At 40.2% G+C, this 22,702-nt stretch overlaps 1 protein-coding gene across 1 annotated transcript in view; it reads right to left on the reverse strand.

Annotated features, from left to right (window-relative positions):
* ANO6 (anoctamin 6) overlaps positions 1-22,702 on the reverse strand; it is a 71,818-nt gene that overhangs the window by 5,024 nt on the left and 44,092 nt on the right. The window contains exons 4-19 of the mRNA XM_063155177.1: positions 22,593-22,658; positions 20,747-21,025; positions 20,263-20,376; positions 18,297-18,412; positions 17,707-17,841; positions 16,307-16,412; positions 15,018-15,078; positions 11,570-11,715; positions 10,071-10,148; positions 8,399-8,624; positions 7,345-7,514; positions 6,705-6,802; positions 5,938-6,068; positions 4,928-5,133; positions 650-849; positions 87-192 (exon numbers count right to left, since the gene is read on the reverse strand). Of these exons, the coding sequence (XP_063011247.1) occupies positions 87-192; positions 650-849; positions 4,928-5,133; positions 5,938-6,068; positions 6,705-6,802; positions 7,345-7,514; positions 8,399-8,624; positions 10,071-10,148; positions 11,570-11,715; positions 15,018-15,078; positions 16,307-16,412; positions 17,707-17,841; positions 18,297-18,412; positions 20,263-20,376; positions 20,747-21,025; positions 22,593-22,658 (2,238 nt within the window). The remainder of the gene's footprint in view (positions 1-86; positions 193-649; positions 850-4,927; positions 5,134-5,937; positions 6,069-6,704; positions 6,803-7,344; positions 7,515-8,398; positions 8,625-10,070; positions 10,149-11,569; positions 11,716-15,017; positions 15,079-16,306; positions 16,413-17,706; positions 17,842-18,296; positions 18,413-20,262; positions 20,377-20,746; positions 21,026-22,592; positions 22,659-22,702) is intronic.

The following is a 22,702-nucleotide window of genomic DNA, read 5'->3' on the forward strand; positions in this document are numbered from 1 at the left end:
CTGCGCCTGGACCGAAAGCCTCTGAAGGATTTTCCACAGGGAGGGAAGAGACTAAATAGGCATTGCTCAAAGCCCCATACACTGACCTCCATGACGATGATGAAAGCCAGCTTGGCTGCAATGACATGCCAGTAGTATATGTTGTGCTCGTACTGGTGCTGGTGACCAGGAGGGTAGCGGAGATCCCGGTATCTGGAAGCAAACGGGAAAGTCAGGAGCTGTCTCTGGCATCTGTGCAGTACGGCACTGTGGCCAGAGGATGGAGCACGACATGGCCCTGCTTCACGTGTCCAGAACAGTCAGCTCGGGCAACTGCTGCGATGGGCAAAACCGTATCTGCCAGGTAAGCTATATTTGGCTGAAACGTCGTGGGTTTTTTTGCCATTTTATTAAGAATTACTGATAAAAATTGTAAGGTGCTTTTTTTTTGAAAACTATCAGTTAGGAGAAAGCCCAATTTAAAAAAAAAGAATTTTCTGAGTAGCACTTATGGGTGAATACTTCCATTCCATTCAGCCATTCAAAATAAGCTGGGTTCTCCTGTGTTTTAATGTTTCTTAAGGGATATTGTTTTCTGAATTAGATGGCCCAGAAATAAAAACAACTATTTTTGTAATTGGAAAATGACAAATACTTATTTGACACTTGCCTGCATGTTGTTTGTTTCCCGAGCCAAGGGGAAGAAGGCTTGCTTTCATTCTTGAAGTCTGATATATTGAAGACAGAAAGTGTGCTGTTTATGTACCCCTCCATAGTGTGAGTGCTGTGGCTCCCGTAAGGAGGGACAGAAAAGGACCAGTAATAAACCAGACGAGGAATCATGTCAGATGTAAAAGCAATGATCAAAGCCTGCGTTTCAGACAGAGAAGACAAAAAAGCAGAGCAGCATTAAAGAAATAAGCTTTAATATGCATTCCTTTGCCATATACTTATCATCTCAAAAGTTAGCATAGGAGCTAAAAATAGAAAATATGTTCTTTTCCCATCAGTGGCTGTTCATTCTGTAAATGAGCATGTAAGTCTCTCATGGGCACAAAACAATCCCTTTCTGGCATGTGTACTCTGTACAGTTCCTAAATTCTGCTAGCTCTGCTGAATGTCTTAAAACAGCTATACTATAAAACACTTCTTTCACATGCATGCAGAGAAGATCAGCAAATGTGCTTCTTATGAGTACTAATGAGATGCTTGAAGAAATTCTGCCTGATGAAACTAATGGAAACAACAGAGGAGTTTTTCAGTAATAGAGAATTAAATGTCACCAGGTTCTCCGATGTCTGAGTAAAGGAATTAAATAAATTAGATATATAACTGATCCATCTCTGATCCTAGAAACCTCCCACCCTTTCTGAGGTGCTAGCCAGCCCAAATTCATCTTGGTACTTGTTGCCTACTACTACAGCGTAGTACATGTGGAAACTACTCTTGATGCCAAGATAATTTTTTTAGCAGCAGCTGCACAGTGCTGTTTTACATGACGTGACCATTTGTTTTTATCTTGCTCCCAAGAGAGTCCCTGTCCTACTCAGTCTGCTAGTCACAAACTGGGTAGGAAATACGATCTGTGGGTTTGTTGTGGGAAGTCTTTTCTGAACTCATGAGTTTCCCAAAACATCCTATTCTGGAGGACAGGTTAACTATGTTTAATCCAATTTCCTCCCCTGCTACTTCAAGTTCAAAGGGTTTCCCTGTGAGGAAGACTTTCCACTGGCAAGACCTGCAGCTGAGTATTTAGCAAGAGGCTGCCCAGCCAGCTCACGACAACAGGCGTCTCTGGTGCCCGGCACCTGGGAAGGAGCGACCAGCTGCACTCCAGCAGCCCCAGAGAAGTGTTTTGTCCCATACCAGGATAAAAATACCCACTTGGCAACATGGATGGAAAGAACCAGGGCAGAGACATGGAAGAGAAAGGTGTGAAGGAGGGATCTGACGAGATCAGGCGGGAGGAGTTTTAGGCACAGATGTATAAAAGAGGCAGAAAAAACTACAGGAAAATCATAGGACAGAATTAGGGGCAAAGTCAAGCAATAATGGGTAACAGAGGAGCACAAAAACTGGTTCATATCTGCTTCCTATTCCCCATCATGCCAGTCTGTAATCAATGAGATCTGTATTTCCTTATTTTGATGACATAGGACAAAAAAATTTTCCATTTTTGTGCAGCATTTCCAGCCAGACAATCCCAGCCTGAGGAGGTATTTGTAGCAGTTGCTGAAAAAGGGAAGGGGAGAGAGGGGAAAGGGTGAAAAAAAAAAAGTGGATAACTCTTCTACAGTTCCTTGAACAATGCTTTGGTGGCAGTGCTAGCTAAATGAACATCCTGCATCTGCCTCCAGCAGTTGACTTGTGCTCTGTGCTGGCTTGGGCAGTCCTGGGCCCATTCAGCAGACCAGATGAAGATGCTGATCTGACTGGGAATCACCCCTGGATCCTTTCCCTGGTCTGATTCATCATGTGTCTATACAGCACTTGTGCCAGCACAATGCAAGAGGCAGGACCAAGGGGGAAGGACAGCAAAGGGAAAGAGCAGGGAGTTGAAAAGGGGGCAAGACCCACCCTACCTCAGGTAGCACCACTGCCAAATGATGAATAATATCCTAGTGTCTGACCTTTTGAGTTGGCTTACTTTGAAGAACCGGAAAAGCTAAACTGTAGTTAAGATAAAAGTTGCAGAAACATTCTTTCTGAGACTGTGGCCTAAGATCTGTATTTAGTTCTCCAGAATATGGTTACAAGTGAGTTCAGCTGAGAGAAAGTTTGGCTGATAAGAAATAAAAAGAAGGCATCCTAGGTCTAAAACTCATTGAAAATTTTCAAGGATAAGGTGTTTTTCTTGTACTGCACTTTGGCTTAAATCAAATGTAGTTGGCATGCACTTTTAAAAACTGTTTTTAAGCATTACATGCCAGTGTGAAATGAAGTGAAAATTATGTGTTGTTTATATTTACATGCCGAGTAGGAGTTTTTGACTGACAAGAAGTATATAGTACTGTGTCTTGCAGCTGCAGGGAGACGACCTCACAGCTAAATTTCTCTGTTTTTAACTCTGAAGTAGAGTTAAAAGTAGAGTATAAGTAGAGTATTTGTAGTCTGAATTACAAGCATAGAAAATTTTTGTTAAATAAACTTTGTTTCTGTTCATTAGCTCATCTAGTCAGACCATAAATGAATTATTATCAACTTAACAGTAAGGCAAAAAAATTTCTTCTCCCTTTGGACCAAATGAGTTTGATGCTGCTTCTTTGTATCAGAAAGACACTGGAATATGGTATTTACAGAGCTTAATATTTGATCTTACTGAATCTTTTTTGCAAGGCCCCAGGTCTCTCATCATCCTAAATCTGAGCCTTGTCTCACTCTCCTCCCTCTCTCAGAATGATCTCCAGATGTGCTCCAGAGAGCTTCAAGGACAGAAATACGAGAACTAATCCTACGGCATCCTCTCAAAGGAAAAACTTTTTTCCTCTTGAATTATGGGCTGCATTTCAGACTATTGCACTGGAGAACTACAAACAAACAGCACATTCTTTGCTTCCCAAGCCTTACTGCACACAGTTTTCCATTTATACCATAACTAATTAAAATCAGTCTTCAAATCAACAACAGATGCAGTAGCAAGTCCAGTGCCTCACGGCAACTCACAAAACTGGTAGCTTTGTGCAAAAGTTGATAGCAGCTGCTACAAAGGTAACATGCATGAAGGAGAAGATGCACCAAGGGGAAGATGATACACTACCCAAGTATAATTAGCTGTAACAAGTCATGTAAAAGAGAAGAAACACGTTCTGTAAGGTAAGGCAAAATCAAGGCAGGGTTGTTAAAGACTGGTGACTTGGATCAGTTCCTGGATGTCAAAAAAGGAAAGAAACCCACTCAAAGGAGGGAAACAGCTTCTAGCATTTGCTCAAGCACATGGCTTCATGGCCCACACTTCATTAGCAATAAATACCAATCTCTTTGAGGTCCTCACAACACGTGCAGCGGGGCTGTTGGAACGTGGCAGTCTCTGGAGCTGAGCCCCTCGCACGCGACAGCCCCCAGAGTGAGCGGCCGATGCTCTGCTTGCACACTGACATCACCTGCCAAAAGCAGGGCACAAACACATTCCTCACAGAGGCCTACACATGGCCAAGTCAACGTGAGGTCACCAAAGCCACTGTAACTCTGCCCTGAATATCACTGTGATACGGCACAATATTTTAAAGTAATCTTAAGATACATGTTCAACTTCTAGTTTCATATTGGTACTACAAGATCCAGCTGGACTGACTAGGAACTACAGTTATCCAATAGCATAACATATTTGGATCTCTCTGAAAACAGAAGAAAACAGTGACCTTGTTGAAAAAGGCTATTATTCCCCATGGATAGTCTGAGGTGTTATTGTGCCTGCAGAAGAAACCAGTGGTCATTATTCCTTTAAAAAAGGCCAGCAGCAAGAATTTTCTGTAAGTTAATACATACTAGCTCCTGTTTAGTAATCCACAAATAATCCACAGTGATAAATAATAATGGCTTATTTTTCTTCCCACAATGCAGCCTACAAATTAAATAATGGTGAATTGATACAAAAAAGGTGAAATGTCTGAATTTCATTGTTAGAAGTATATTAATCAGAATTTTTTTCTTAATAATTTCAAGAAACTATTGAAAAATTCTCTTAAAATTCAGTTTATTGTGTACTTAAAAAATTAAGTACAACTGAAGAACAGATTAGAGTCCAAATTCTCAGAAAATTCATTCTGATACACAATTTTGAACACACGTGGTATTTTTCGGCGCACAAGAAAGAAGCTGAATTTCTGTTTTAAGAACGTGTGCCTTAAGGATCATTTCAGTTGCACTGCCACACACAGCATTGCCACATTTGGATGCAGCACCTGCAGAGAAGGCATTTTCTCTTTAGCAGCTGCTGCACCGTACTTACGTTGGTGACCACGGCCAGAATGGCGATGCCCTGCAGGATGGGCTGCCAGGCCCCGATGTCCTGAGCCTTCTGCGGCACCATGCGCCTGAACTGCGTGGTCAGCTTCCACGCATCCAGCCGGATTTCCAGCATGTTGTTCATGAGAGCCAGCAGAGGAGCCAGGGGGAACGACGCCACAAACAGGGTCACAAAGCCAAACTGAATAACTGTGAAAGGGAGAGGTTACATGCATTGATGAGGCTTTCATTTCCTGGAGATAAGCCAGTGCAGGCATGTATGGTTTTTATACTCCAAATTCAGGTGGAAGAAAAAAGAAAGCATAGCTCGATTCCTCGTGACTCTTTGGGATGAGAAAATAGCAGCACAACAGTACCGGAGAAACTTGCTAGGTGAAGGCAACAGGAAAATATTACAATTCACAACACAGCATGAGGAACTATTCTGGGTATTCAAATATCCATTTCTTTCTGACATCTTTGTCATGAAGACCTGGAAATCTCATGACTATCTGTCTCTGCACTGAACTGGAAGGCCCAAACCAACAATCATCAAACTGGTGTCTGGGTACTGTCTTAAGCACACTGGCAATGTTGTCATACAATGGATGGTGGCAACAAACCAGCCACGGCCTGCCAGCTCCGAGGTTACCAGCAACGAGTCCTGGCGACTGCAGAGCTCCAGCAGAGCAGTGTGACACAGGGCTCTGCTGTGCAGCACCAGAACGTGACAGGGCTCTGCCCTCTGAATGCATTTCTCACAGGATTAGGCAAGGAAGCAGCAGCACTCCTCCTTGTACAATCACATGCTGCTTCCTAGTTATAAAATGGATTAAGGCTTAGCTGCTTAATAAAAGCTTGTAATACCACCTGTAATGGCTCAATCAAAACTTGTCTCAGAAAACATTAATGTCTCCTCTGCCCACCATATTCCACATTGCTTGTGTGAAGATTTTCTTTTGAACATGTTTGTACCCAGCAGTGGTAGTGAATCCAGACTAAACTGTTCCTTACCCATTTCAAGATACTCATAAAATAGTCCAAGTTTTCCAATGGGTTGGAGGTGGTAGTCATGCTCCCAACGGGGAACAACTTTTTCTGATCTAGCAGCTGCAGAATATCTTCCAATTAGATTCTTGACCAAACTATCAGACAGGGAGAAAAGGAACACTAACATTGGTAAAAGAACCTAAGAAGTCCAGTAAACGCAAAAAAAAAAAAAATTGGCATTTCTGCTTTTACATTTCTGCTTGTAGATTTAAACAACAGATTTATTTATTTATGAATTATTCAAAACTTTCTTCCTAAGAAAGGCAACTTTTGTTGCCTTACCCTTCAAGTGGGTTTTTACAAGCCATAAATAAGAGTGTAAATGTACCAGAATCACAGTGATTTATATCTACTAAATGAGTTAAAATAGTAACTTATACATGACTTTTAAAATCCCAATGTATAACAACAAATCATTCCAATCAGTATTAAGCAAGTCTTCAGTTTAATATTATCATAGCTTTTACTACCTCAGTTTTGAATATGCAACCTGAAACACATCAAGTTTGACATGCAGAGGAAGGAAGAATTTCTGATTAGAATTAAAATCAGTTAAAACAGCAGAGACAGCAGCCCAGACTACCCGACCAAAAAAGACTCTGAAGACAAGTCTTATTCTTTCGGAACACAATATGCACTTACCAAACTGAGTGACCAAATGCCTGAAGGCATCAAGCAAAACAGTGTTTTTCAACTATGGAAGAGCAGATTACTTAATAATTTGAACTTACGGAACAAGCACTTCCTGAATGTTGTTCCAGATGGCTTTCCCTCCCACTATGATGGCAAGCTGGGTTGTGAGCTCCAAGAGACATCCACCTGGATCACACTGAAGGTTGGGAGAGACAGGAAAATTTTTTTGAGGTTGGGTAACTTTTCAAGTATGCATGAAACATTTAAAATTATGCATCTCTGATTTATTAAAATAACATTACTGAAACCATTCAAAGAAGACTGTCTAGGCAAACTTTTCCAGTAAGGTATGCAAAAGCCAAATCCAGGCCACATATGGTAGGTTGACAGAAGAGTGGAAGAGTGAAATACCAGGTGAAGTCATGCAGCTCTGTGCTATCACCAGGTCAGGGTCACCCAGCAAAACAGGAATGCTTCCACTGATATTCTCTCTTTTCTGTGTGCCTAGTCACAGATTGTAGGACCATGGTAAAGTACAGGTTTTCTGAGTATGTGCAATACATTTCTAAGCCCAACTGGTCTTGTGCCATACTCTTTCATGCTAGGGGTTTGTAAGGAGGTAAGTTGGGAGGCAGTCACTTTTAAACCCTAAGGTTAAATATGTACAACTATGTTTTACTTTATACACTCCAAACTGCAGCACAATACCTGGATTAATTACACATTCTACATTCTTACCTCTTCATTGCGATACTTTCCCAGCCAATAAACTGGGCTTCCAGGGTGACCCACAAATTTACCCTTAAAGAAGGCTATGTAGAAGCATGAAGAATAGTAGTTGACAAACTGGAACAAGAACATCTTTGTGGTCAGACTGTTTTCATAATCAGTCTGTGTCCTTGGAAGTTCTGCAATGGAAAAAAAGTAAATAAATTTTAAAAAACCCAACCCAATATACAAGTAACCTACAAGCTGTTCCAGAGCCTCAGCTGCAAAGTATCTGTAAGCCTCATATTCCTTTATATGACTGAGAGCATTATCATTTAGATTGTACCTAATCCCCATGTATACTGTAACCATTATATAATTCTAAAACTCTATGTGTTGTAAAAAGAAAAGAACTTGTTCCCTGACAATAAAGAAAGAGAAGAAGCAAAAATTCTAATAACTCAGGGGAAGAAAAAGCACCCAAATCCAACGGACTCGACAAAGATGCAAATGTAACACTTTGAACTGATGAAACAGTATTAAGTGAAAACACCAAACTACTACAGGCATCTAAAGTAAAATAGCTACTTTGATGTTGATGGCCTGGATATAGAGAATAATATTATTTGTTACTGTTTATCTGTTTAAGAACATCAGAGTGGTATGTAGCTTTGGAATGGTGATCTTAGTTCACTTATTTACAAGGAAATAGCTATTTTCCCCATAAACAAAAGCTAACATAATCGAATGTGTTATGCCTTATTGATCTGTTTTCATAAAGCTTGGTTGTTGTAGTAATTTTCTTTGTTTTGTCTGTTTCACAAGCACAAAACTGTAAACAATCCATCTTTCATGCTGCCTATGTAAGGCCTTTTCAGGCAAAGAGCTGAATATCATATTTCTCTGATACTGAGAAAATCTATATTAGAAAATTTCTAGGTGGTATCGTGTGATTTTTGTGGGAAAATTCTGGAAGATGTGGATTCAGGTGTTCACCTACTGCAATACCTACTATACATATAAATGCTATTTTTTTCTAGCTGTTCTACCCCACGTTTCCACCTGAGGTAGAGCAGCAGCATACCGAAGTCAGTGATCAGGATTGCCACTTTCTCGTAGACGATGTTGAGAATCATGATGACAACGAAGCTGATGAGGGAGGCGGTCACTGACGTGGCCGTCTGCGGAGTCAGGTACTTGCGGAGCGCCTCCGTCCCGTTGACGTGCTGCGACAGCTTTGAGGAGAACGCCAGGAAAACTGAGAGCCTGTAGACAATGATTCCAACAACTGAAGCAATAATCAAAAGGATCTGCCAAGGGAATGCAAGAAAATATATTCATGTTCAACCACCGACGTTAGGAAAAAGTGAGTTCAAAACACTTTTTATGATAGGCAAAAGGAAAGTAATTTTGTGCCTGTCATTCTATTGCAAGAGGATGATCAAATAAGATACAAAGCAATAAATAGAGAATCCATGAAAGAAGCATTTTTTTCATGTAACACAGTAAATCTGCAGGAAAGAAAAGAGATGGTCTGTTTTATGACTAAGAACAAGGGTTTTTACTGATGTAAGCCAATATAACAAGAAGTGTAATCAAATCTTGCACCTCGAGGCGTGTGATGGGAGAAAACTCTTCATATTGGACAATGGGCAGGATGGCAAATGTACTAGTGAGTCTACATTGATTATGGAGGGGGCTGCACCTTCTCTTCCACATGATACTATTACAGACTACAGACCCCATCAAAGGAAAAGAAAAAATTGAAGCCAAGTCATGTGGTCTGCAGGAATTGCAGTAATGATCCAGGTACCCCATCTTGCTTGCCATCTCCTCTTTCTGTGTCTCTTCCTGCTTTTATTTTTTGCTAGTTCTCTAGCTATTGTTCAGTTTAAGGTCCACAGGCTGTGTATCTTCTTTTCACTATCTCAGCAAATTGCCATGAACTACCTTCCCTGACCCAGCACTCAGTAACTGTGCAGTAACACAAGTGACAAACCCAGAACAAAACTCTTCCCTGCAACACGGAGTCTGCCCTATTTAAATCCAACTGCAAATGGGTATTTCTTCCTTTGTGTTTAAAATGTGCCAATGCTGAGGCTCTCCTGGGCTGCCAGACACCACTCTATCTCCTCTCTGCATCCTTTCACTGAGAATGAGGTCTTTTCCAGCTGCTATATGTGCTACAGATGAGGAGCATGCTAAAACACAGAGCTTTTCAAGGCAATCTCTCTAGGCCTGCTCATTGTGTTATATATTGTGTCATGGTTGACTGGACTGCTTTCAAGGTTTAGTTTTAATTAAAGTAGCAGCTCTGGAAGATTCAAGAGCTCCCAGCTTTGCTCTGTTAAGTGAAACACAAAACCTGAAAGAGGTCATGGACTGTGAGACACAATATGGAAGAACACAGCTGGAACAAATCAGACAGAAACTAGCAAGGAGGAAAGCACATAAACCAAAGTCTTCCCCTTACTGCCCCCCTAAAAGCAAAGGCATTTGTCTTAAAATAATGAAGGAAAAATCAATGGACCACCTTCACAAGCATAACTCACAAGCTACAGCTGCAGGATATTTTGATACTGTATGCTAATGACTACTGGGTGACCACAGCTATGCGTCCATACATTATGGGCTTGATTTATGCATGAGATGGAAATCCAGCTGAACCTGCTCCATTCTCATTTTTTGTTCAGTTCAGGAGGACAGTTACTAGAAAAGTGAATTTATGAGGGGAAAGAATAAGAGAAGAACTTTACCCAGAAGAAGATGGCACTTGTACAGAAAGTCATCCGCACACACTTCCCACATGCAGTGTATGGCACATGTTCTTCTTGCTGTAAAAGATTAGGAAACAGATCAAGGAAGCACACAATCCTCTTTCATTTTTTTGGTGTGCTCCAATTGAACTCTTTATTATACTGAGGGAAGAAAAAAAGGAAAAAAGTACCTTTTTTTGGTTTCCTGGAAACTCAACATTTATTCACAATTTCAGAAGTCTTGCCTGATTATAGGTGTCTTTTTTGCTGCCCCTTCTAAGACAAAAATGATTTCCATAGAGGTAGAGGGCCCTCAGATGTTATTGACTTCAGCCATTACAGAGTACATACTTCTTTTGAATGGACCCATCCTTCTTGGCTGATCATGGCATCCAAAGTAATTATCTTTCAAACTTCAATGGCTAAATTTAGCAGGCACTAAAAATTTTGGTCCTTGATCTCTGTATTTCTCAATGTATTCCATACGAACAATGGAATGACTTCCCCAAGGAAAATGACTACCTCAATGTGGTACTGTGAAAATTCACTGAGTCTTTAAAGAATCTCTGAGGATCAAAATAAAATATTTTAGCATATTCTTCACTCTTTGAACTGTCTGGAAGGAACTTTCTAGCTATGACTTTATATATTCAAGGTGGCATAGGTTTACAAGCTTTTTGATAGCACAAGATATAAAAAGAAGACCTCTATAGGATAGTTTCAACTATGGCAGTTAATTTTGAAACTTTTCAAGTCCCTCTAATAAACACCACTATAACGTGGATGGAATGTGAAAGCAGTGCAAATGATTACACAAAAGACAGAGTAATCTATTGACAGAGAATAATAAAAAGTGAAACTGAGCTTGAGTAAGCTGCCAAAGCTAAAGCTACCGAAATGTATAATAAATAGAAATCTAAACTAAGATCCTCATAAATATGAATCCTCTGTCATTGAAATGAGGCTTATCCTTGTCTCTGCAAATTTGTTGTTATTAATCATAATTTCATCCATATGCACTTAGCAACAATAGCTATTTATACATGTTTCAAACAGAAACATCTTCGGTTAAAAAACATTCCTGGCATAATATACAATAATGCATCGTTTCCCTTTATTCACCTTTTTTTTCCTGATGCATTTCTAGGTAAAGATAGCAAATGCTCTGTGATCTTGGCCTCTGGCAGCAACAATTAACAATTTCTTGGGGCATTTAATAAAGTAGACTTAGTCTTCTAAGCTGGGGATGATGCCTACTTCTGTTTACTTAAGACAGAGGAACCTCAGCAGTTCAATGTCCTCAAACAGGCAACTACTTTAAAGTGCTTTCAGTTAGATTTCAATTCCCTCTCCCTGCATCTGTACTTTATCAAGTCACTCTTTTCAGACCAGCTTACCAATTTGAGGCACTGCTGATTTATGAAGCTCCAGTCCTGAGTCACCATTTTCATGGTGTCTGCTCACAGCATGCCTACACCAGTTGTCAAAATATTCCTTACCTGAGTGATTTCATTCATCACTATGTGAGTGCAGCGAGCTTCGTATTCTGGGCGGACCTGCTCCTCTTGCTCCAAGTACTCAACTGTGTCCCATTCATACTCCAGCTCAGCCTGCCGTCGCTTCCAGAACTCCAAAAAAAAGGTAACTACCCAAAGGACAGACAAAATGAGCAATACCACATGAGTACTGGATACTGTTTGCCCCCTCTGGGCTATAACACATGGCTCAGTATTCCATACAGCTTTTCACAGACATGGAATAAAACCTTTATTGGCTAATGCAATGGGTGAAAACAACTGGATCTACTCCTATAGGCAATTATGAAGTTGGTTGTATATGTACTTTAATACGAGAAACCTGAGGTAAATGGTGGTGTAACCACATACTAAAGAATGTATATACTTTATCTATGTATTTTCTTTCTGCCTGATGCAAAAATATGAGCACTTTGGATTTTATATTACAGACTGTTTTGAAAAAGTTTAACATGGGATACTTAAGAAAGTAAATAGTTTGGATATGTGAAGACAAAATGCTGGAAAGTGCACACTTCTAGAAAAATTGGACTCAGTATCTGAAAAATTGTCACAGGGAAGAGCTCATGCTCATTCACGCTGCAATTTTTGTGTAGACAAGTTATCAATTTGCAGGCTACAAAACCAATGTCTGTTCAGGTAAAACTGCTTAAATACAGCTGTCTTTCCTGCTCTGCTAGCACAAACCTAAAGAGACTGCAGCTCTTTCACATGGCATGGAGCTTAGAAACTCCCTGGGCTGGGCCAGCTGTTTTCCTGGACTGTGCTCCTGCAGCTGGAAGTGCTGAGGATCAGGTACACAGATGCCTAAGTGGTAATGGTTAAACATGAATGCAGCCAAACTCATGACCTTGTCCCAAGACATTACACAGGCAGATCTGGCAGCAGAGGCAATGACAAAGCCAGATGGGAAGGCTGGGAGGAGCTCAGGATGCTGGGTGTCAGTACCATGCTCCCTGGCACACACCTGGATGCTTCATTCTCGAAGAGGGTGCAGTCTCAGATTAAATGAGTGGTGCGGCTCTGCAGCACTGTTTCCAGGAGGAGTAGTACCCAACCACTGCACTTTCATTGCTCTCATTGTCTGGGAGTAATTAGCCCTACAATTTAGGGGTTTTTTCCTAGTTTGGCTCTTCATTCTGAATGATGAAACCTCAGCAGCATGCAGTTACAAGTCCGAACATTAAAGGTTATGTCTAAAATCAGGTGTGGTTGAAAAATCCCAAACTGAAACATTTAAAAGCCAGGAAACTCCATGGGCTGGGCTGTGAGATGACCTTGGCATCTGCAAATGCAAAACTCCAGAAAACCCTGCTCCCCTGATTCCTCAGGGGCTGCTTTCACGAGGACTTCCCCACCCCTTCATGCTTGGAAGCAGCAAGGAACTGCAAGTGGAGGACCAGATTCTCATCTGCTTTCTCTTGCAGAGCAAGGACATTAGTCTTCCATAAAACTTTAACTGCTGCCCAGCCCAAATCACAGGAGTCTACAGGCTACACTGATTTGCTCCAGCTGCAAATTCAGCTGCTGCTGGAGAGCCCAGAAGTGCAGGGACTCCTTCTGTGATGACAGCCTCACATGCTAACTGTGACAGAAGGGCACATAACACAGGGACAGCTCTCCCCTATTAGCTGTGTTGTGTCTTCCAGAGCAGGAAAGGAGCTCCTGCTGGATTTGCCATTTTCCTTTTATTTTGAAGCAAGACTGTTTCAACAGTGGAAACACATGACATTTCAGAATCAGGAGATCAAAGCAGTCATTTAATGTCATTTTGAATGGTGTCCCCTTTTGTGTGCTCCCCAACACTGCCCTTCAGGCCGGCCCAGGTATTCTGCCTCTGAAGCTGTGCCACCAAGGTCTGACAAGAAGTGCCTCCACTAGAGAACATTTAACTGACCTTCCTCAGGGAGGGGACCCAGGAATGGCAGCAAGTGAAGCAGAAGCTGCCTCTTGCTCATGACCTCTGCCAATCTAGTCTCACCAGCAAAGGGAGAATTGGCAGAGCATCAATGTATGAAAAGGGCTAGCTCCTGAGGCCAGATTTCCTGGTGTTTTATAGTGCTTTAGGATTTTTGAAGGGAATACACACAAGAAAATATGCTCTTATTAAAGTGTATTGATGCTAATGATGCAATAATGTATCTAAGATTCTAGTATTAATTTTAATTGTTTTGGACAAGGAGGTCTAAAAAAGTAATAGAGCAAGATGAAAATTACAGCTGGAATTACACCAGGACCATGGGTCATTTGGATGCAGTACAATTTTGGCTGAATTTCTGTAATATAATTCACCTCTTTATATAGTGGACTTAACAACAAGAATACTAATAGACCTTGCAGCCATCTCTATAACCATGAAGCTTAACTTTGTAATTATTGCTCCTGGAACCATTCTTCAAAACAGGAAGCACAATTTTAATTAAAAACCAAATTGCCAATAAATTAACTCTTGATGTGATGGGAGAAGATTACATTAGTATCAAACTTCTAATAACTTTTAATTTAGTGAATTCCCTGCTGGTATTTTGACTTCAGCATATGTTTAGGAAAAAAACTTCCTTTTAAAGTTATACATTTTATCTTACATTTCTTTAAAGGAAGAGTTATTTTGAAGCACTTTAGGTCATCATAGGGAAATAAAAATAAAATATGTTTTACAAAGGAAACAAATTTTGCATTCTTATCAGCCTATATATGAATTCAAAATATTACATGAGATACATTCTCTATAGCCCCTGGTATGCAGACCTAACATGGAACTTAACTTCCACAATTACTGGATAAGTCATTGCAATAAAAGCCAATTAACAAAGCTGCTAATATGAATAAAATATTTTTTTCCTAGGGAAATAAACCTTGCCTAATCCCTTGAATATTAGCACTAAGTGTTTTCACCTGTGGGAAACATCCTGGTTTCATATATATTTTCTCTGCTAAAAGATAAATCTAGTGCTTATAACCTACTACACTTTTTACAATCAACTTCTTAACTAAAGACAGAAGGAAAAAATTCCTGGGAAGTATAACAAATGACTATTTTTCAATTGCATTGTGCAGTTACACAGCTGTTAATAGCACAAGCATCTCCATAAGTCTTTGGGAAAAAACCCAGCTCCTCTGACAGATATACTTAAGCATGTGGCTGGCTCCTGCTGGATGAACATGTAGCAGTATTGACCACCTCCCTCAGACTTTTCTTCAAGTCATCAGAACAGATACTGACGACTAATTAAGACTACAATTTTTTGTTTGTTTGTGATGAGTTCCTGTGAATGTGCTTGTTTTCTATGGAACTACTTTCCAGTGAATTCCTGAGTGCTAGCAAATGAAGTCAGTGCAAATTTATCTTTGGCTGATGCTGGAGGCTTGGCCAAAATTAGACAACAAACCACAGTTGTTGAAACTGACTTACCCCATATTCCCATAAATACTGCAAACACCAGTGTTCCATAGCTATCAAATATACAGAGTTTCTGGAAAAGTGGAAAAGAAAAAAAAAATCTTAAAATATAACTGACCATTTTTTATTCTTCTACACTAACCCAGAACAGAACCCAGAAGCTGCTTACTGAAAATGTTGATTTTCAGTTTTTGTGTAGTTTCATAAACAACCCTTGTGGACAGTGTTTCCTCAATTTCTGTCCATGCACACCACTCTCCAGTAAATAAAGGAAATTAAATGCAAAGTTCAGAATTAAAAATAAAAGCCATATATGCATTATGAGTGATAGTAAAATGGAGTGCTATCAAACTTCCTTCCATCTGGTGCTTACTAAGAGGAAAAACAGTGCTTCTGGTCTGGGAACTCAGGATGGAATTATGGATTTTTAGTACAGCCACTAAGGCCATGGGCACATCTGGTTCTCATAAGCAGGATAACAAATAAGTTAGTTAGTAAAAGCACACTGATGAAATACCTTTGTGGTCACTATCTCCCTTTTTTTTTCCATTATAGCTTTTTCCCTGCAATCTTATTTCTTTTACTACGTAAGTGTGCGGATGCAGCACATTAAAGTTGGGCAAAATATTTTTGATGAATAGCTGAAAAATTGCAGTTTTGGGACTGAATCTACAGAGAGGAATGATGAAAGGCTAACATTAGCTTAGTGAGACAAGGTAATAGGGAAAGAAAGTGAGGTTCCTTTTGACAGGAATAAAGAGCAGGCAACAGGACGTGGCTGAGTGACAGCTTCTGTCATAGCCAACACCAGCCTCCCCTTGTACCCATCTTCTCCTTGGCAACACAGATCAAATTCAAGGCAGGGATCCAGATAACTTCTTCATGCAGGGAGGAGGCAGAAATTAGAAATGTCAAAATAAGCTTTAAATGTTTCCTTAGGAAAATTGATTCAGTTACTGGATCAAGGCTTTAACTGAATTTTTCCTTCCCTCAAAACCAAGTACCCCCAAATGAAACCAATTTTCAGTTGAAATAATTTTATTCTCCTATCAAATAGTGGTAACAATGTTAACTAAAAAAGATTAAATTTTTCATCTTAGATCAAGTAGGAGCAATTAATGTTGTTGTTGTTACTTTTTGAAGTTGAGTCACTGAAGTTGAGTATCAAAAGGAACAACTATTTGCACGTTTTTAGCAGTTCTGCAGGATACTGATGGAGGACCAACATTGCTTTATATGTAGCTCTAGGGAAAGTGCAACTAAAGATCAAAATCATGTCTAGAAGCTGTAAATGGAGTTACCTTGGATGATTCACAAGTGATGGTGAGGTTCCAGTAGGTACATGCTCTATCACACTGAGGGCACATTATGATATTACCTCCTATGTTGGGGTCACATACTTCTTGGCTAAAAACAAAACTAGTCAGTCACTCACCAACACTAAATAATTCTTTAGTCCTTTTTCACACATGAAGACAGTGCAATAATCTCAGGGAATTAGGGAATAATTTACCAGTAATCTCCACCAAAGGATTCCACCCCTTGCCCTGGCAACACATCCCCATTTCCATTCATAGTCCTCACCTCAAAAATGGATGACACATGAGGAAAATCATTTCCATCCCTTGTACATGGTGATAATTCTCAAAACTGCCTACACTAAAAATAAAACTCTTAAATAATATTCTTAAAAGATCTAACTCTCTTCAGTAGGAAGCCCACGGTTGCTTGCTATTGTGGCAAGTCTAAAGGGAGAAGGAAGAGCAGCACTGCCCAGCAGAACAAGGAAAAGCTGCAGAGCCCCAAGGGCTTCCTAGGCCCTGTGGTCTCCTAAACAGGATCAGACTGGAAATTGTGCAGAGGGGAGCTGCTGCAAGGATTCATGGGTTTACAGGTGTATCTCCTGAGAGATGGCAAAAGAGCTGCCATCTCACACATGCTAACCCAGCATGGTGGAGACCAAAGGTAATGTAATTACCTCCTACCTTACATCAGGGGTTTGAACACCAGGGAGGGAGCTGAGCTGCTAAAATGAATTATAATTCTGGCAAAAAGCTAAATGGGTAAAAATTGGGCACAGGAGTGGAGCTGTGGAATAGCCCTTCAGCATGGAATGTGAGCACCCTTCCAGGAGGGATCTACAACTGGATGGTCTGTAGGTCCTTTGACACAATGCCATCATTTTTTTTTCCCTGGGTCATTTGGCCATGATTGAATTTTGTTGTGTTCTGATGAGAGGATCTGTGTCATGGCTATGCCTTGCATTCCAAGGTATCCTAAGCAGCTGAAGGCCCCTGTGCTGTTGCTCTTCCTATATTTTACCAAATTAGAGGAAAGAAACTTTTAACATCTTTGGGTATCCAGTGTAAGGATTACCACAGTGAAAATTACGTATTATGCCAATTTGTATTGACTTCTGATTGTCACTCTTTTCTTTGTGTTTCTACACCAGGTATGGTGAACCTCATGCAAAACAGAAATAAAATTATGAAATAGCAAACTCCCAGATGTCTATCACTGTAATGGTCCATGGATATCCATTATTTATCTAATATTTTATGCCTTTGTTTCAAATCCACCATGGCAGTTGTTCTTGGGCCCTTTAATTTTGCTTCCTTTATTAAGCAATGTCTTGCAAGCCCTGTACTATCCCCCTGCGTACAGGACTGACCAAAATTGTATGTGATATTAAACCAGGTACCTCCATGTGCAGTTGTCCCTTGTCAGGTATCCATAGAGAAAACAGCCAACTCCTACAACTGCAGCCACAGTCAGCATATTTGTGTAAAAGCCCAGCCAAGCAAAGTAGATGCCAATTTTCTCTCCATAGTATTTCCTGTGGAGGAGAAAAGTGGTTTTTTTTGTGGGTTTTTTTTTTTTTTTTTTTTTTTTTGTTTGGTTTTTTTTTTCCTGAAATGCAAGTAAATTTGCATTTCTGTTTCAAATGGTTCTTCAATTCACACATTTTATGCCAACCCATATTGTCATAGTCCTCTGGTTTCAAGTTTGGGGTGGAATAGCATTGCATGCTTTTGTAAAAGGATAGAAATGGTGGGAGGGGAAAGGAAAAAGAGAAAAGATCATGGCTTGCAAAGAAAAATTTTAAGTGGTTGCCTTTTCATAAATCAGCTCATCACGAAACCAGTCTCAAATTATGCTCCTGTGCATGAGCTGATCTGGGTGTATGTATCTTCCCTCAGAACTGACCTGTGTCTCTGACTTCCCCAAAACCAGACCTATGATGTAGATTTCTCTTTCTCCCTGCATTAGTCCAGCGCCAGTCACACCAACCTGATGAAATCCAGGGGCTGCAATTTAAAAATGTTTTTAGGATGAGCCCATTCTCTGTAGAGGAGATATCGTTCACTTGGGCAGCTGGGATCAGTCGACAGGTGCCTAAAACTTGACTGCAAAACAGAACGAGCATGAGAAGACAGCACTAAAATCTAACCAGAACTGCTCCTCTCTCATCTCTACAGATGACTTCTATGACACAAAGCTAGAGTCTGGAGTAGCTTTTAGACAGTCTTTCTGCAAATCTAGGAAAAGGAGCAGCAGCTCTGAGAGCACACCAGGATTCAGGATAGAAGACTGTCAGAAAGGCACTGAATGCTAAAGTAAATGCTGTACATATGTGAGCTGAAAATAACAGGGACTCATCATGAACTTAATCTAAGCACATGTCAGCATCTTGGCACTTAGGAATAGAAAATAAAAAAGGATCCGTTCTAATTAGAGAACAGGACTGAACTAAAATGGATTTTAAGTAGCTTTAACATGCTACACATGCTTTCCTTCAATACTGTACTAGAGTACAGGCTGGAAAGACTGAGAGAAAAATCCAGGGTCTCTAGTATCTGTTTTAAATTTAAAAAAGAGTTCATATGGAGATAATCTTTGTATTTCTTAGTAGGCTATTAAAAAAGCTATTCCAATAAACCCTGCTTTGTTTGAGATATTTTCCATTCTATATCTGTGATGCAAAAACGTGAGAAATGTTTGTAGAAATTTATCTGCTACTTTTCATTTTCAGCATAGCTGTTATGTATAATTTCAACTGTATAAAAAGACAGTCATTAATTACTAGTCATACTGAGTCCAAATTTCCCGTGCTATGATAGAAATATCCTGCAAGGCAGGTTTTAAATCTTTAAAAGGAAACCTTAAAAATGGCTAGTCACAAATCTATTCTGTAAATCCAATTACTTACAAGAAACATGGTTTGTCTTGATTCTGCCTTAAAAAATTCTGTGAAAACCTTGGAGGCCTCCTAAATATTTTAAGCCAAGTCCATGCGGCTGAAGCAGTTATCATTCCTGACCTCCCATGTTCTCAATGTCTCCTTGACAGAACACACCTTGGACACAGAATGGTGGCTCTGAGGGGGACAAGTTGGGATGTTGCAGTTATGCAATAGATAGAATACAGAAAATTAGCCCTCAGTCTTTGCTCACTTTGCATTCACAGCCTCACATGGAGTTGTTTCTTTGTCAAATGTTCTGAAATCTGATTTTTTCTCCTTGATTTTTTTTTAGTGCTATTGCTAGCCTCAGTATGCAAAACAATTTTCAGAATAACTTTCTTATTCAAATTATATAATTTAAAAAGCTTCAGAAGTGTAGCTGCAAAAGCTGGAATTTTTATTATTGCAAGGTGAAATTGAAAGCAGTGAAGCTTTTATCTGCAAGATTCTGACAACACCTGTGAGGCACTGGACTGGCTGGGCAGTGTCCTCCTGTAGAAACCTGAGTCTCATGCATGTCTGCTGCAATGTTTGGGAACCAAGGGACTGCTTCTCACTGTGCAAGACTTTCACACATCCTAAAATGAGATTTGTAGTCTACATCTTTATAACAATGTTGACAGAAATTCTAATATTGGAAAATTGCATACTAATGAAACATTGATTTAGTACTGATAATGCAGTGTGTCATGGGAGCTATCTCTCAGTCCAGGTACTTTACTGAAATACATCTCCCAGAAAATACAAGTCTAAGAATCTCAAGTAAAATATATTGTTTTTCATTTATAGAAACACATTTTTAACCAAAAGTGCTTTGGAAGAAAATCTCTTTAGCAAAACCACATCCTGTTCTTCTATGTAGATATAATACCAGTCCAGGAATAAGGTAATGAATAGTGCTTCTATTCTTTGATATACCTCGAGGATATATATATCTAGATACAGTTCAGACCTCTAGATATAGTTCAGACCTCTATTTCAAAAGTGTATTTTAGTTACAAGAACCAGACTTACATCATGAAGGGGAAATGCTGCTTTGTAGATTCCAGTGTCCAGTAATTTGTTAATGCCAAACTTTTTCACATTATTTTTTGTTGCATATTCCACACGGGACAGGATAAAATGAACCTGAAATGAAAAAAAAAAAATAAATTGTGTCCTTGCAACCTGAAAGAAATCATACACAGCTATACCTGTATCAGCATACAATCAAGTTAAGAAAGAGTAAGCAGTACTCTTAAGTGTAGACAAAAATAATTGCACAGGGTGTACAAACCATTCAAATCCCTCATTAAAATTCAGGTGGAAGAGAAATAGGATAAATGTAACTAAAGTTTTCCTTCTGGATTGTCCAGGCTATTTAATAAATCACAGAGGACTGTTGCATCCCAAACATTTTAAATTTTTTAGGATGTTCCACTGAAGGTAATTACACTGATCAGATAAAAGGAATAGTTTCTTTTTATGGGTAAATGCTAGAACTATTCTATTGACTTACAATTCGGCTTCTGGTTGCAGGATTGAAAAATGTGTCCTTGTCTTGGATGTAGAAGTTGGACAAATGTTCCTTTTGAAAAGGGGCAGTGAAAAACTCTTGCTCAGGTTTGATGATATTTTCGTCCACCCTGAACAGCCTACTGAACCAGTTGAAAGCTGACTTTCGGGTTTTCAGGTCATTGTGTTGCAGGGGCAATTTGATGTGCATCACCTCGGCGTACGTGCACAGCACTTCCCAAGGTGCATGCACCTTCACAAAAATAAGTTTCTCATCCAAAACCTGAGATAAAAAAAAATATTGAAAATAAATATGTAAGCAAAGAACTTATCATTTTAACAATTCTTGAACTATCTAGAATTTTCTTTCTCTTTGCAGCTCATAGATGACCCACTCAAAGTTGCATTCATTGTCCATCCCAGCAAATATATCACTGGCTTCTGTAAAAATGCTGACATGAGGAAACATTCAGGCAAATGAAGGTATATAAAGGTATATAAAAAAGACAATTAAATCTTCCCTTAATGCTTAATGTTTACATCTCTGCAAAGTACTTTACAAAGCAACTTAAGTGTAACACTTTGCCCATACAGGGTCATTTGGACTTTTTTTATTTGTAGATTGACAGGGCAGGCATGGCAGGCAGGCAGCTCCCCTGCAGCTCAGTTACAGCCCAGTGTGATGGGAGCAGGCTAGGCACTCATGGGTGCTCCTGTGCAACAAGAATTCCAAACCTCCTACAAAGAATGGGGAGAGGGAAAGGGAAATTAGATGGAACTGCTGAAAAAGACAGTATGGGGCACATTTGCTCCCAGGAGAATGGCCAGACCAGCAGGAATATGCAGTGGGAACCCTGACAGCCACTCCTGCCTCCTGTCCACACGTGGCCTGTAGTCCTACTGCTGCCCTGCATTAGTGAGTGTCAGCCACATGAAATTTCCTTATGTAGCCCATTGGCTCAGGGGCACTGGTCAGATATCTGATCCAGCCTGGGGATATGTCCAGTTTCAAATGTTTTTCAGTCATAATCACAGCAGAACTATTGAAGCAAAATATAAGTATCACACCAGGTCTGCAGCAGCCTTCCAGACAGCAAGCATTTACTTTTTTATGAATGTGAAGAACCAGACTGCATTCTTGGACATGCAGCAGGAGCCCTCACAGCAGACAAATAAATACTGTGATGCCATAGATTCTGGGTAATTTGGGAGGAAGGGGCAAAGCACCCATCTCTGGAGCTCACTATAGACTACCAGACAACAGATTTAGATGGAAGTGATTGTCCTGGAGAGGGAGACACAGCTGGAGCACTGCAGCCCTGCAGGGTAGGAAAAAAGAGAAGGCATTTGGGGGGGCTATAATCCTCTCTGCCAGAGACAGCAGCCCTGCAGCTGGTGTGCATTACCTCAGTGCTCTGGAGCTGCCTGCAGGCGACATCGCGGCCTTTCGAGAAGCAGGGTCATCCCTCTCCTCTGGCAGGGGCATTCTGCCCCAGACACACACTAGCCTCCCACCTGTACTACACAACCAGAGTATGGGAAGTACCTCTCTGCCGGGTATACACGGTAATTTTTATCTTGCAAGCTCTGAGCAAACATGACCTATGTAATCTCCAAGTTTCATGATGTAATCTTCCAGCTTCCCTTCTTTTATTTTGCAGAGGAAGGAGCAGACATAAGTTTAAAAAGATTTTGCATCAGATCTCAAAGAAACTGCTAATGGAAGAAAGGTGGGCCTTTTTTTCTTGAGAGGAGAGAAATCTTACAGTGAATTACTATATCCAGTTTCCTTAATCCCACAGGGCAGCTCTGCTCTCAGAACAGCCATTCACACAGAGAACAGCACTCACCGACCTCGTCGCTTCTAGTTGCAAGCCATTGTTTATCAGGTTTGATTCATATACTTGTCTCTTCCTCTGTTAAAAGATATTGAACACTGTAAAACATCTGTTCCAAATTT

Source organism: Melospiza melodia, chromosome 4 (genome assembly GCF_035770615.1).
Source record: "Melospiza melodia melodia isolate bMelMel2 chromosome 4, bMelMel2.pri, whole genome shotgun sequence".
In the NCBI taxonomy this organism is placed as follows: Eukaryota; Metazoa; Chordata; class Aves; order Passeriformes; family Passerellidae; genus Melospiza; species Melospiza melodia.